Source organism: Scyliorhinus canicula, chromosome 1 (assembly GCF_902713615.1).
Source record: "Scyliorhinus canicula chromosome 1, sScyCan1.1, whole genome shotgun sequence".
NCBI classification, from domain to species: domain Eukaryota; kingdom Metazoa; phylum Chordata; class Chondrichthyes; order Carcharhiniformes; family Scyliorhinidae; genus Scyliorhinus; species Scyliorhinus canicula.
The window spans coordinates 26299559-26315088 of NC_052146.1; the positions used below are offsets into that span (position 1 = coordinate 26299559).

Consider the following 15530-nt stretch of genomic DNA (forward strand, 5'->3'; position numbering starts at 1 on the left):
CAGCAATCCTGAGATTACTACCTTTGAGGTCCTACTTTTTAGTTTAACTCCTAACTCCCTGAATTCCGCTTGTAGGACCTCATCCCGTTTTTTACCTATATCGTTGGTGCCTATGTGCACCACGACAGCTGGCTGTTCAACCCCCCCCCCCCCCCCGGAATGTCCTGCAGCCGCTCCGAGACATCCTTGACCCTTGCACCAGGGAGGCAACATACCATCCTGGAGTCTCGATTGCGTCCACAGAACCGCCTGTCTATTCCCCTTACGATCGAGTCCCCTATCACTATCGCCCTGCCATTTTTCTTCCTGCCCTGCTGTGCAGCAGAGCCAGCCACGGTGCCATGAACCTGGCTGCTGCTGCCTTCCCCTGGTGAGCCATCTCTCTCAACAGTATCCAGTATTTTCTTGAATAAATTATTTTTATTGAGATTTTTGCGGTTTTTGAGAGTTTACAGAAGAGATCATCGTGTATTTACATAGGAATAACCCCCCCTTGCCCGCCGCTGTCGGATTCCCTAACCTCCGTCTCCTCCCCTCCACTGTTTTGGTGTCCCCCTGGTATTTTGGTTTGTATTTTCCTCGGGTTTTGCTTGTTTATGTCTGTTGGCCCTGGCAGAACCCTAGGTCATGTAAACTGGTTTTGCTGGTTTGGGGAGGGAGCTGCTGTCCCTGATGTAGAGTCCTGCCTTTGTGGTCTTTTCCTTCCCCCCCAACCCCCCACATCTCAGCTATTTCCACCTCCCCCCCCCCCCAAATTTCCTCCCTCTTTCTATTCTTTTGTGCCGTAGTGGCCCCCATGCAACTCTTTCTCCCCTCTCCTCCCCTCACTCTATCGGCTGCTGGCTTCAAACAGGTCTTGGAATAAGTTGGTGAATGGCTTCCATGCCATGTGAAAGCCCCCTTGCAACCCTCGGATGGTGAATTTGGTTTTCACCAAGTGGAGAAATTTCGACAGATCTGACAGTTAGTCTGCAGCTTTGGGTAGCGCTGCTGATTGCCAGCCAAGATTTCATCGGCAGACGATTAGGCAAGTCTGATACTTGGGCGGCATGCAGCGCAGTGGTTAGCACTGGGACTGCAGCGCTGAGGACCCGGGTTCGAATCCCGGCCCTGGGTCACTAGCGTGTGGAGTTTGCATTCTGCCCATGTCTGTGTGGGTTTCACCTCCACAAACCAAAGATGTGCAGGTTAGGTCAATTGGCCACGCTAAAAATTGCCCCTTAATTGGGAAAAAAATAATTGGGTACTCTTTAAAAAAAAATTAAATTAAAAAAAAGGTAAATCTGATACCCCGAAGACTGCCACGTATTGGGCTTGGCTCCCCACACACCCACAACCTTGAACGTTGCTTCAAAGAAGGCTGTCCAATACCTGACCATTCTGAGGAATGCCCAGAACATGCGGGTGTAGTTGGCCAAGCTTCCCTGGCACTGTTCACACTTGTCCTCCACCTCCAAGAAGAACCTGCCATTCGGGATCTGATTATGGGTGCTCAGTGCACCACTTTTAGTTGCATGAGGCTTAGCCTTGTGCATGTGGAGGTGGAGTTGGCCCTGTTCAGTGCTTCGCTCCACGGTCCCTACCCTATTTCAATCCCTAGTTCGTACTTCCATTTTCCCCATGTCTCAGCCAGCGGAGAGTGTGCCCCTTCTCGCAGTCATCCATGCAGGTTCCTGCTGTTCCCCCCCACACAAATTGCCCTCGTCCAGTAGTTCCTCTAACGTTGAATGTCTCGGCGTCCATGGGTATGTTGTTGTCTCCTTGTGGAGGAAGTTCTTTACCTGTTGGTGTCACAGTTCGTTCCCATTGGGTATCGTAGGTTTTCTGTCAGTTCCTCTTAACGTCGCTAGTCTATCCTCCACATAGAATTCTCTATTAGTCAGTGACCCCTGTCCTGCCTCCACCTCTTAAAGGTGGTGTCCATCATGGTTGGCGCGAACCTGTAGTTGCCGCAGATGGGGACCATAGTGAACATATTGGTTAGGCCGACGTGCTGTCTCATTTAGTTCCAGGTTTGGAGTGTGGCTACCACCACTGGCCGTGTTGAGTGCTTGGCTGGCGGGATGAGAGTGCCGTTGTGGCGAGGGCTCACAGGGCGGCCCTGTGCAGGAGCTTTACTCCAGCCTCACCCAACCCCTCTGCCCAGTGGTAGTATTGTAGGTTTGGGAGGGCCAGGCCTCCCATGCTTCGTTTTTTCTGTCGGACCTTTTTGGGGTAATAAAGTAACAAATTTTATCTCTATAAACAGCAGGAGATAAAAAACTAGGGGGCAGTTTATTTTAGATCTAGCATTACACAATGAGAAATGGTTAATTAGTAACCTTGTAGTAAAAGGTGCCTCTGGAGAAAGAGACCATAATGATCTGTTTTTGATTTCGAGAGAGAGATCATAATGATCTGTTTAAGAGTGATTTAGTTAAGTACAACACTCGGATCTTAAATCTGAATGAAGAAAATTACATAGGAGTGAGGTGTGAGCTGGCCAAGGTAGATTAATAAACTGGATTTAAAAAATTATCTAGATAAGCAATGGCAAACATTTTAGGAATCAACTCATAATTCATAACTAATATACATACCCTGAAGGAATATAGAGACAGGAAAAGAGATCCAACTGTGGTTAACAAGTTAAAGTCAAAAAAAGTAATAAGCCTGAGGAATGGATTTAGAAATCAGTAAAGGATGACCAAAAAATTGACACGGAAAGTGAACTAGCCAAGGATGCGGGCATAGAAATTTTATGATCTGTTGAATGGTGAATGCACTTCATAATGACTTCACTGGCTGTAAAACACGTCGAGACATCCTACGGTCGTGAATGACAATACACAGTGCAAGGTTCCGTAAGAGAACGAGATTAAACTTTTGAGGCAGGAAGGGCGAGAAACTTTGATTGGGCATGAGTAAATGACAGTGACATTAAACAAATACTTTGCATCTGTTTCCATGGTGGAAGATACATAGCATTCCATAAATAGTAAGGAACAAATGGTCGAGAGAAAATAACAAAGGAAATTGGATATAAATAAAAATATTCAAGCAATTAAGCTATACAATGACATAAACCAGCAATCCCCTGGTTTTAGTTCTGGAAAGAAAAAAAACAAACAATATTTTATACATTTTGGGACCATTATTTCAAATTTGAATAGTTCAGTTAATATCCATGCCTTTGTAGTTAAAATAAACATTTAAATTGCTTAAAGTAAGCTGGTGTTATATTGTATCGAGGGGAGAACTAGGAGGATTCTTTAAGAAGACTTCAAAAGGCACACAACTAACTTAACTGAAGTTTGGCCAAACTTCATTTGATACCACTTATCCACAATGATGGCTCAATGTATCAATATATTCTAAATGGACTGTTCGGTAAAATGTTCTCTTGCATAGAGTTTTCCAATCATCTATTCATGTCGGATTCCATCACTCCAGATTAGTTATTTTGACCAGTTATAGTATTGACCTTTTGTTTGCTGGAGAATATCAGTAGATGGACTTTAGGAAATGAAATGAAAATCGCTTATTGTCACGAATAGGCTTCAAAGAAGTTACTGTGATAAGCTCCTAGTCGCCACATTCCGCGCCTCTCCGGGGAGGCTGGTACGGGAATCGAACCATGCTGCTGGCCTGCTTGAAAAGCCAGCCATTTAGCCCAGTGAGCTAAACCATCCCCTGATAAGGGGAATAGGAAAAGCAAACCCGAGTAGTTTTTAAAAGAAAGACGCCGGCCTAAATGGGGGTCATTCTAGAAATATGGTGTTGATTGTATTACTTCAGTAAAAGCTAAATATTGTCACCCATACCTTGCTGTATAGTACATCCAACCAGTAATCTGCTACCTTGGCAACAGATGCATACACTTCTTCCAGCGTGGTGCCTTTCAGAAAGGCCTCAAAGACAGAAGACTGAAAAATCTTGATGAGCTGCAATTCCCCACGGCGCTTCACTTCAAAGCCCTTTAGTTCAGCCAGTGAACCATCCTCATTAAATACAGCATATCTGTCAAATGCAAAAGGTGGTCAATCTCACTCACAAGAACATATTGACGATAGTGGTTACGGAGTACCCACGGTTGCCTTCAAAACAAGTTTTCTGACTAAATGGGTCTCCCTCAAGTAATGGGCTACGTCACCATGGCTCTGCCTTGCCAAACAGTCCATTAATCTCACAGTTTAAGTACATGTCAAGGCATCTCACTCAGTAAGATACTGAGAGGGCTTGCAGTACCTTTGTAACACAAGATTTTGTTTCTTTTAAGCATAAAAGCAAAATACTGCCAAATCTGGAAATCTGAAGCTGAAAATGCTGGAAAAACTCTGCAGGTCTGACAGCATCTGCAGAGCGAGAAACAGTTAACATTTCAAGTCATATGACTTCTTCAGAACTCTGAAGCCACACATTCAGTTGTTAGCTTGTGCTAGAATACTGCTTGCTTCTATTTGTTGGATGGACCCGATTGTGTGGTGGAAATGGGATTTATTCCAAATTCTGGGAAGATGGAAACGAATAGTCCAAGCACTGGAAAATGAGAAGAGGTGGGGTGGTTCCTTTCCCACACAGCCATCTTCTGTGCCATAAATCTTTCTACATTTTCTAAATATCGGAAAAGTGCAGGGGTGTAGGGAGAGGGCAGTACATGAATTGCCCCTCAGGAGAGTCAGCATTGACACGATGGGCAGAATGGCCGTGTTTCTGTGCTATTATAATCATATGCCTTGCCTTCATAGTTCATACAAGCATGACCAAGGAAAATGGTGCCAGTAACTAGTAATTCCAAGCTCCCCAATACTTAGTGGTGTTGGTACATTGTATGAAACCTACAGAAATAATAAAAATACCTTGATGACTGTTTGAAAGGTGGCTGCATGGAATCATGGCAATAGATGGATTAAAAGCTTTCACTAGATATTCTTGCACGCAATTTGAAATGAGGAGCTGAAATCAAGTTGCTTTTAATACTCTGAATTATTTTGACATGGCATCCAATGTCAATAAGGATAAGTGAGGTAAACAAATCAGCCTCCACAAAAGCTACAGCTTCCAATAATAGACGACTTGGTGAGGAATGGGCAACAATTAAGCCAGATACTCATTTATTTCTCTGCACTGAACAGAATTGTCAGTGTTGTGGGCGGCAGCGTTCTTGCCAGGAAGCAAATAACATGTATTTAAGAAAAACACAACTTTGCAATTTACAAGTTAACAAAGTAACGACTCTGAAGAAGTCAGACAAACGCAAAACGTTAACTTTTGTTTCTCTCTCCACAGATGTCTCCAAATCTGTGCGTTATTCCAGCATTTTGTTTTAATTTCAGATTTCCAGATTTTGCAGTATTTCGCTTTTATTAACTAGCGTTTGAAAATTTCAGGTATCAAGCCAAAGAAACAAGAATGATGTGACTGTCTTTACCTCCCCTTTTCTTTTTACTTATAGATATCATGTACACACCAATCTTAAACATCAAATGACCATTTGGGGGGGAAAAAGCTATGCAATTTCTTCTTTTTTTCCCCAAAAACTTCACTCACCTGGACTCTTCAGTCAGCAAAGATCTTCGACCTCAGAGTATCAATGAGTATCACCATAGGATATCAGCTAGTTTTATAAAGAACTACTGTGGAAAAGTGTCATTCTACTTTTGCCAAACCTTTTTTTGAGTTTTTTTCCTTCTTCTTTGGAAGCTGGCAGAATCATGGCCAGATAAGGACCATCAACCTCAAAAAAGATGCTGTTTTCTGAGCGGGTGACAAAGGTCAGTGTTGCAGGGTCCACAAGCTCCTGGTATTGTTCATTTGTGAATCGTTCCTGTAACAGAAAAGAGTTAAGGTTGAGCTGCAAGCAAAATAAATATTCTCATTCAGCAATGTTACATATCCAGTACATTGAAGGCAGCAATGCAACTGGATAGTATTGAGATAACACAATTTTGTATTTGCATTTCTCGCTCCCAAAACAAAATACTGGCCGGAATTCTGTGGTTGTCGCGATCCAATTTTCCTGCCGGCAGCAGACCCTGCCAGCGGGTTTGTGGTGGTGTGGAGTGGTTACACTGACAATCGGTGGGAAGATAGAACCCTGCCACCAGCGAACGTGCAGCCGAGAAACACGTGGCTGAAAGACCGGAGAATCCCGCTCACTAACGCCAATCTTTTGAAATTAGAAAATGGCTCTCGAGCAGTTCAAGGAAAAAACGCTCAATAAAATATATAACTTTGGGGTTAGGTGCACATCTTTATAACTTTATCTTTCCATCTTCAAAAACACAATGTGAAAAGCAGGAATAGAAAATACAGGAATATCCCATTTGTTATATTCTAGAAAGTCTGTTGAAGGATCGCACTGGAGCCAATCTTTAGATTAATGGCATTCAAAAGACATCTCGACAAATACATGGACAGGATGGGGGAAAGAGGGATACGGCACTAGGAAGTGCTGAAGGTTTTGGCCAAGGGTGGTACAGGCTTGGAGGGCAGAAGGGCCTGTTCCTTTGCTGTATTGTTCTTTGTTCTTTACTCAGTCTTATATTTATTTATAGAGTTAAACATTACAAGAACACATCTCCTAGATCAACCATATCATAGTTTCAATGAGTGCTCAAGTGAAACCCAGTTAATGCATACAATTAATAGTACAATTCAATATTTTCATGCCCTCCCCACCTCAATCCCAGCACAATCTGTATACTTATCACATTAGTTCAGTAATATTTAAAATGGTTCCTGAGCTGGTTTTGGCCTTACCTTCACCAGGATATTAAGCATAGCACCAGGGTAGGAGATTGTAATCTTCGACTTCTTAGCATTGCTTGACTTGACGACAAAGTTCTCTGGGAAAGAATTAGGAATGACGCACCAAATGCCATCAGTGTCCAGCTCCAAGGGTCGCCTGTTAACAAAACAAATCTGTTGAGCGATTTTTGTTGAAAGTGAGATTTTCAGATGTCACAAATATCACACATTAGCCGAAAACAAAGACGGGCATTTTTCCCTGCAACACAAAAACAGCTATTGGCTTTCTCAATAGTTAGCAAAGCTCAATCCAAGTTTTTGTTCCATTTTACCCCACCTGGATCACTTCTCATTACATTAGCTCTCTTCTAACTTTGAAGTTGTATATTGATTGAGGCAGCACGGTGGCACAGGGGCGGCATGGTAGCACAGTGGTTAGCACTGCTGCCTCAGTGCTAGGGACCCAGGTTCAATTCCCGTCTGCGTGGGTGCTCCGGTTTCCTCCCACAGTCCAAAGATGTGGTTAGATGGGGTTACGGGGATAGGTCAGGGGAGCGGGCCTGGGTAGGGTGCTCTTTCAGAGGGTCGTGCACTCGATAGGCCGAATGGCCTCTTTCTGCGCTGTAGGGGCTCTATGATTCTAATTGTTTCTTGTTCTTCTCATTACTAATCTAAACTTTATGGTACAATGATCAGTCTTACCCAACTGTTGCCCCACAGACACTTGGTTCACCAAATTTCACAGCAGCAGACCCAGCAATACTGCCTTTCTAGTTGCATTGAGAACATACCGATCATGGAAGTTCTCCTGAACACATTTCAGAAGTTCTTCTCCTCCTTACCCTTTCCCCTATTTGGGTAATATAAATTCTTAGTCCATCCAGTTTATCAACTACCTGCTTTTTCTCTCGGACTTTTGTTACATCTTCCTCCTTAGTAAAGATAGAGGCAAAGTACTAATTTAGTAACTCAGTCATATCTTCCGTTTCCATGAATTAATCTCCTTTTGGTCGCCAATCTGCCTTGCCCCTCCGCCTTCTTTCCTGAACAGCTTGTAACCAGGAACATGTAGTTCCAAATCAGTTGCCCATTTTCATGCTAGGTCTCGGTTATCTCAACGTCATAATTTTCTCACTTGGCTATGTGCACCTATAGCTCTTCTTTTCAGATCTCTGCCCAAAGACAGGGCCTTGGGTGAGCATTTGCCGAACCAAGGCAAAGTACCATGATTCTTTGTCTATGGGTGTGGTGAGCAGGCAGCTCTTTAGTCTCTTCCACCAGCCATGAAGTTCATACAGACAGTCCTCAACTTTAAAAAAAGTATAGGCACTATTGCATCGTGGATAAGCTACTGTAAGACAATTACACTGAAGTAAGATCGCACAAACTTTTCATTATTCAGTGAAAATAGGATATCGCCCCTTGGGAAAGGAACCAATCCCTCATTTACAATATTGTTCCTGTGGGAAAACCAGTTCCGACTTACAATGTTAATTTCAAGGAACCAATTGTGTGCCTGTACTTCAGAATGACTTACCCAATTTGTTCGATCAACTCTCTGGCCTGTTTGATAATATTAGCTCCAGTGTGACAGACAATCCCAGCCATTTCCATAGAATACCAACGAGCCCTGCCAGTCAGAGAGCACACACAAAAAAGTTATTTCCCTGGATTTCATGATCATTTTGAGTTTAGCTGCAGTAAAGTACCCTCCAGGATTGAAAAGATAAAATGGTCCAGTTTTAAAGCCCCTCTCGATGCTAGATTAGACAGTTTTTCCAAACTGTTCCATGTGGTCTGACCCCAATGATTACAAAATGCCTTACAGTGTTTAGCATGATGTGGAGATGCCGGCGTTGGACTGGGGTGAGCACAGTAAGAAGTCTTACAACACCAGGTTAAAGTCCAACAGGTTTGTTTCAAACACGAGCTTTCGGAGTGCAGCTCCTTCCTCAGGTGAGGAAGGAGCTGCGCTCCGAAAGCTTGTGTTTGAAACAAACCTGTTGGACTTTAACCTGGTGTTGTAAGACTTCTTACAGTGTTTAGCATAGCATGGGAACAGAGCCAATAATGTCCAAGTGCAATAAACTTGCAAACATAAGCTGTGTGGTAGATAAAACATACAAAATAAATTTGGTGAAAGAAAATCATTCAACAGATATTTCATCAGTCACCCTCCTCGTGTTAGGACCTGATTAGAAAGATTTATGTGGAATACTTATTCTATCCCAGTTCAAATTTTTTATATCTGATTGGCTAATATAAAAAACGTCAAATTACAAAAATTACCAATTCTAACTTGGGTCAGTTGCAATTTATTTTTAAGAAAGGATAATACAAAACAAGTTATTTGAAATATTTCTTTATAGGTTTTCCATGCATTATTTTTCCCCTTCAACCAATTCCACTGAGTTCAAACAAAACGGGCCGCACAAATGTGCACCTCACAGAGATTAGGATAAATGACTCTTGGAAGGGTTTAGGTACAGCAGAGGCCAAGGTTGATTCAAGCTGGGCTGATCCTGCAGAAAAGCTGGTCAGCTTGTTCAATTCCAACAAAGAGGACAAATGGATCAAAAGGAAATGCACTTTCTGGAACTGACATCCCAGGCATTTGCGAAAAACAAAAAACCTTCACCAATAATTCAGCTTCAATAGACTTTAGCATCAAGCTCTCAGCACACAGTAGAACTCTTCAAGAAAATGTTTTCCAGAAATTTATAATTTAAGGAACACAGGGCGGAATTCTCCACTCCCAATCGGGAGGGCCGTCGTGAACTCGGCCGAGTTTCACAACGGCCTCTGAGGCCACTCCTCGCCCCCTATTCTTCCCTCCTGGTGGGGCTAGGAGCGGCGCTCCGTATCTCTCGACCGCGGGGGCGTCACGCCAAGAATGACGTGGCCGGCGAGCCTAATGACGTCAGCCGTGCATGTGCAGGTTGGCCGGCTCCAACCCGCGCAATGCGCGGCTGACGTCATGACGCTGACGGCACGAACCCGCGCATGCGCGGTGGCTGTCTTTCCCCTCAGCTGCCCCGCAAGACGTGGCGGCTTCATCTTGTGGGGCAGCGGAGGGGAAATAGTACGTCTGATTTGGACGCCGGCCCGACGATCGGTGGGCACCGATCACGGGCCTTTCCCCTCCCGAGCACAATCGTGGTCCTCTTTCCTTGCTAGGCCACCTACAAGCCCCAAACGGTCTTCTCAGTTCCATTTCATGACGGCAGCGACCAGGTGTGTTTGCCGCCGTCGTGAAATGGCCGCGAACGGCAGGCCGCTCGGCCCATCCGGGTCGGAGAATCGCCGCGAAAAACGAGCGGGGGGGGGGGGGGGGGAAGAGAATCGCGGGGGACGCAAAATTTGTCGTGGGCCCTCCCGCGATTCACCCACCCGGTGTGGGGAGCGGAGAATCGCGCCCACAGCCTTTTATTCAACATTATTTAATTTTACATTGTTTTAGTATATTCTAAATGTTACTTTTACTGGTCCATTTTCAACTGGAAGACGTACAAAAAATGGCAGTTAAAATCAACTTAAAATTTTTGAAGGCATTTGAGTTTTCCCCCATTTGCCTATAATTGCAGCCCAGTTTAAAGTTTTTATTATTCACTGATGCTGACTGACCAAATCAAAAACATTCCAATTCATTCATGTTCATATTCAGTTAATTGCATATATAGTCATTTAACAGATAAGCTCCCATTTCAGTCAGTTATCCACTAATTCCTGCACAGCCTTGTGAAGATCCGAGATGAAACAATCTTCAAAGTCTTGATGTAACAGATATGCACCAGACACAAGAGATAGATTTAATTATTTCATTCAGTTTCCAGGAAAAAATACTGCAATTGGATTTACTAAGAGACAATCCCATTTGATCCCATAGAATAAATTACATTTCATCTGCAGTATCACTTCGCATTTTTAACATGGAGGACAAAAATAAACTATGCACATATAGAAAAATTTTAGACCGAGCCAGTTAATGAAGCCACAGTCTACAGCATCAGAACAGAAAGGTTATCAGCCCACTGTGTCCACGGAAATCTGTGAAGCTACTCACAGTTAGTCACACTCCCCACCCCCCTGCTTATTCCCTATAGCCTTTATTTTTTTTCCCTTTCAGATAATTATCAACTTCTCTCTTGAAAGCCTTGATTTAATGTGGCTCCACTTCCTTCCCAGACAGTACATTCCAGATCCATCCATTCATATGAACATACGAATTCTGGATCAGAAATAAGCCATTCAGCCCCAAGCCTCTCTGCGGAGTTTGCACTTTCTCCACGTATCTGCGTCGGTTTCTTCCAAGTGCTCCGGTTTCCTCACACAGTCCAAAGATGTGCACGTTAGGTGGATTGGCCATGCTAAATTGTCCTTGGAGCCCAAAAAGGTTAGGTGCGCTTACTAGGTTACAGGGATAGGGTGGAGGAGTGGGCTTAGGTAGGGTGCTCTTTCCAAGGGCCGGTGCAGACTCGATCGGCCGAATGGCCTCCTTCGGCACTGTAAATTCTATGATTCTAAGCCTAATCCTTCATTCATTAAGATCATGGCTGAACTGACTGTGGCCTCAATGCTACTTTCTTGCCTACGCTCAATACCCTTTGACTCCCTTGATAGTCAAGAAACCATCTATCCGCCACTGCCTTAAAAATATTCCATGACCCAGCCGCTACTGCCCTTTGGAAAAAACAAGTTCCACAGACCCTCTGAGGGAAAGAAATTCACCTCATCTCAGTTATAAACGAGACATCTTGGGCTGAATTCTCTGCTCCCCGATGCCAAAAATCACGTTCGGCGAAGAGGCAGAAAATCCGTTTTGATGCCCATATTGGGAGCGGCGTCGGTTTTTGTATTCTCCGCTCCTGAAAAACAGCGTACTCTTGCGCCGATTATCCATGGCCTCGGGCCATTGCCTGAGGCCCGCCCCACGATGATGCGCCCCCGACCGGCCGACTTCCCGGCGGCGTGGGTTACGTGTGCTCACACTGTCCGGAGACCTCACGTGGCAGCTACGGACTCAGTCCTGGGCCGCCAGTCGGGGGAGGGCCGATCCGTGGGCAGGGGAAGCTTCATTCAGGTCTGGCGACACTGTGGGCGGGCAGTCCGGGGCGCATGAGCAGTCAAAGAGGGACACTACTTTGCGGTCCGGGTCCAAGAGCTGAGTCTACCATGGAGCACAGTACGCTCACTGTAGACCGCCGCTGTGCGCATGCGTGGCGATGGAACCGCAAGTGCTCAGGGTTGTATCGGCAGCTAGGGCTGCGAGCTCTACGCTGCCTCCCTGCTAGCCCTCAGCAAAACAGTGAATTGGTGGCCGTTTTGCGCCAATTTTCCTGGCATAAAAGACCAACATTTTTATGCCGGGGTGGGGATTTAGTCTCCAAAACGGAGAATCCAGCCCCTTGTATGTTTAAACTGTGGCCCCTATGTTCTAGTCTCTCCCACAAGGGGAAGCATCTTCTCAGCATCCACTCTGTCCCCTCAGGATCTTATGTTTCAATAAGATCACTTCTAAACTTCAATGGGTATAGGCCCAACTGGTTTAACTGTCCTCATAAGATAACCCCCTCATCACAGAAAACTCGCCAGTAAAGAAAAGCTTTTCCTCATGTTGTCTTTGGTTCTTTTGACATTCACCTGAAATTTGTGGCCTCTGGTTCTTGATCCTTCTGCTAATGGGAACAGTTCCCCCCCGCTGCATTTTCCATGTCCAGATTGTTCATGACTTTGAATATCTCTATCACATCTTCTCTCAACCTTCTCTTCTCAAGAGAGAACAGCCCCAGTTTCTCCAATCCATCTCTATCTGAATTCTGAGGCCTGGAACCATGCTCTTAAATCTTTTCTGTACCTCTCCCTCATGCCTTTGCATCCTTCCTAAATCTGAATCTGAACCGACAGAAACTTTTAAAACTGTGAATCACTTGCAATTATGGTAATGAACCTATGTTCTAATCCATGATATAATACACCAATCCAGTATGTCATTGGGTTCCCCCAAAGAGGCATTATTCTCCCTTCCTTCTAAACCACGGGGAGGCATTGAGGGCTCTTTTCATTTTTGAACATTGATGCTGGACTAAAATTGGCAATCCAATAGCAGATCCAAACTCCACCAGAGTACGGAGGTACTACAGATCGATATTCCAGTGCATGATGCTATAATTATTACTGTTAAAACAAGCTGTAACTGTTTGTCATTTGTATTAATTTGGTTACCAACCCTTTGCGCATGACATAGCCATAGAAGGAGTTTAGAATACACTTGTGGGCCAGCTGCAGGGACTCATACAAGATCTCCATGTTTTTACAACGCTTGATTTCTGTAGCATCTCCACTTTCAACAGCAGCTGACAGCTTCTTCTTCCAAACCTAGAAAAAAAGTTAAACAAAAAACAAAATATGAAGAAACTAAATCGGGGAAAAAAAAATTTGCTTACATACAAAGATAAAAACACATCGCAAAGTGCTTCACATATAATTGTTTTTCAGTGCAATGACCAACAGATGCAAATGTATCAGAATGAAGATACTTCCAATAATGCATCACACTGTCAGCTCTGCACTGGATTGTCTATTCAAGTCCTGGATCAAGGCTTTTTAATTTAAAAGGTGACAGCAGGCAGCACGGTGGCCTAGTGGTTAGCACAACCGCCTCACGGCGCTGAGGTCCCAGGTTCGATCCCGGCTCTGGGTCACTGTCCGTGTGGAGTTTGCACATTCTCCCCGTGTCTGCGTGGGTTTCGCCCCCACAACCCAAAAATGTGCAGAGTAGGTGGATTGGCCACGCTAAATTGCCCCTTAATTGGAAAAAATAATTGGGTAATCTAAATTTTTTTTTTTAAAAAGGTGACAGCAGAAAATTGGTACTTGCATTGAGTGTACTTCCTGAGGACAAAAATTACAGACTTAAAATAGTTAAGATGACCCAAAGATAATCTGTGAACCTGGTCAAGTGTAGTTAAGCACGTGGGTGGGAAAAACTAAAGGAAACCACAAATAAATTGGATTATGGATATTCCTCCCAAAAAACAAATATTTATAAATACTGAATTCACTCTGGCCATTTTGCTAAAGAATGATATTGAAATGCAAGACTTTGATCACAAAGAAAAAGAATCAAAAAAGTGCAAAATCTTGCCTTGTGTGAGCCTTTAAATTCATACCGCCTATCACGGAAAGCTCGGACTGTATCCACATAGAAAGAATTTTCACGTTGACAAATTGTTGTTACACGTTCCTCAATCTTAGTGACGTGGATTTTCTTGTAAGCTTTGCGGCAATAGTCTGAAATAAATGGAGAGGTGCATTGGAGGCAATTGCCATGCAAGTTACGGAAACCAAACACTTTTTATCTAAGAAGGTAAAAATGTGTGATTGAGTTCATTTCTATCAAGAATCTATAGGGTCAATCAACTACATTTTACAACTGTACATTTTACTGACTTGGTTGATTTCAGCCAGCGTAGTTTCATCTTACTACTATACACCTCTCAGTGGCCACAGGCTAAGTCCTGGGAGGGGGTGGCTTGTTACCCTCTGAAACAGAGGATATCTGTCGTCAAGATAAATGACTGCAAGAACCAAAACATACGAAATTGAAGATATCCAGACATAAACCAGCAACATTGTCAACAAAAAATTAATTTAGTTTTACCTGCCAGTCGCTTCTTTTCATACTTGGCCTGCTCTTCACGGGATAGCTCATGGAAAGCTTGTGGCCGTCCATTTGGAAAAGCAGGAGGAAACTTCTCAGATTCAAGCTGCTGTTGAATACGATGATATTCACTGCGCGAGGCTGGCACTATAAAGACAAATCACGCAAAATTAGCATGTCATTTTAAGAAGCAATATTTACCAGTTATACCTGTACCATTTAATCAAAACAATTGAATGGGAACTGGGCAGGAAAGTGGAGTTGAAGTCAAAGATCTGCCATGATAGTATTGAATGGAGGAAACAGGCTCAATGGACAGTATGGTCAGCTGTTGCTGCTCCCATCTCGTGTTCTTGGAAAATCATATTCAGGGAGAATTAAATGTTTTTTTATGATAACATTATAATAATAACCACTTATTGTCACAAGTAGGCTTCAATGAAGTTACTGTGAAAAGCCCATATAGAGTAATTTTATCGAGCCTGCATGAACAGGGTAGGTCAGATTAAACATGAACAGCAATAAAGACCCCACTTTTCAAACAGGAGCTAAAAGTTTTCTTTTGAAAATATTTTTATTGGTATTTCAAATAAGTTACAGAATAAACAAGAAGAAAAAAAACTGGGTTCCACACAAAGTATCGTACAATGACATAGGTTTGAATGGTCAGCCTCCGATCGCTTCTTGTCACCATAGTCGTGACCAGGGTTCTACCGCTGGATCATATTTACATTTGTACAACAATGTTCGATTTTCAGAACAGTCTATTGGGTTCCACTAGGGTCCCTGTCGCTGAGCGGTAGGAGTATTTTCTCATTTCCCCCTTCTGTATCCTGGTATGTTTGGGGGTTTCTTCCCTCGTTTGTACCTTGGTCTGTGTTACTTTAAACAATAATTCCTCCAGCTCCTCTCCTCCCTCTCAGGGGTTTGTTACGTGATGATGTTGCTCTTACCCAGGCTGAGGTTGTAACCGGAGAAGGTGCCAAAAGAAGCCCGGTTATGTTTCCATGCTGGCGAGGGGGTTCAACACGTAAAGGAAGTCATCCACATAGAGGAGTAGAGAACATAAGAGTCTCACTCTTCGGACACCTGCCCACCAATCCGCCGATCTAAGGGCGATAACCAGCAGCTCAATTGCTCG

General features: G+C 43.8%; 1 protein-coding gene across 2 annotated transcripts in view; it reads right to left on the reverse strand.

Moving 5' to 3' along the window:
- Nucleotides 1-15530, reverse strand: part of pole (polymerase (DNA directed), epsilon) — a 157441-nt gene that overhangs the window by 94253 nt on the left and 47658 nt on the right. For both annotated transcript variants that reach the window (XM_038776503.1, XM_038776577.1), the window contains 7 exons: nt 14390-14536; nt 13874-14019; nt 12956-13104; nt 8267-8359; nt 6742-6886; nt 5649-5806; nt 3804-3999 (listed from right to left, as the gene is read on the reverse strand). In XM_038776503.1, the coding sequence (XP_038632431.1) occupies nt 3804-3999; nt 5649-5806; nt 6742-6886; nt 8267-8359; nt 12956-13104; nt 13874-14019; nt 14390-14536 (1034 nt within the window). The remainder of the gene's footprint in view (nt 1-3803; nt 4000-5648; nt 5807-6741; nt 6887-8266; nt 8360-12955; nt 13105-13873; nt 14020-14389; nt 14537-15530) is intronic.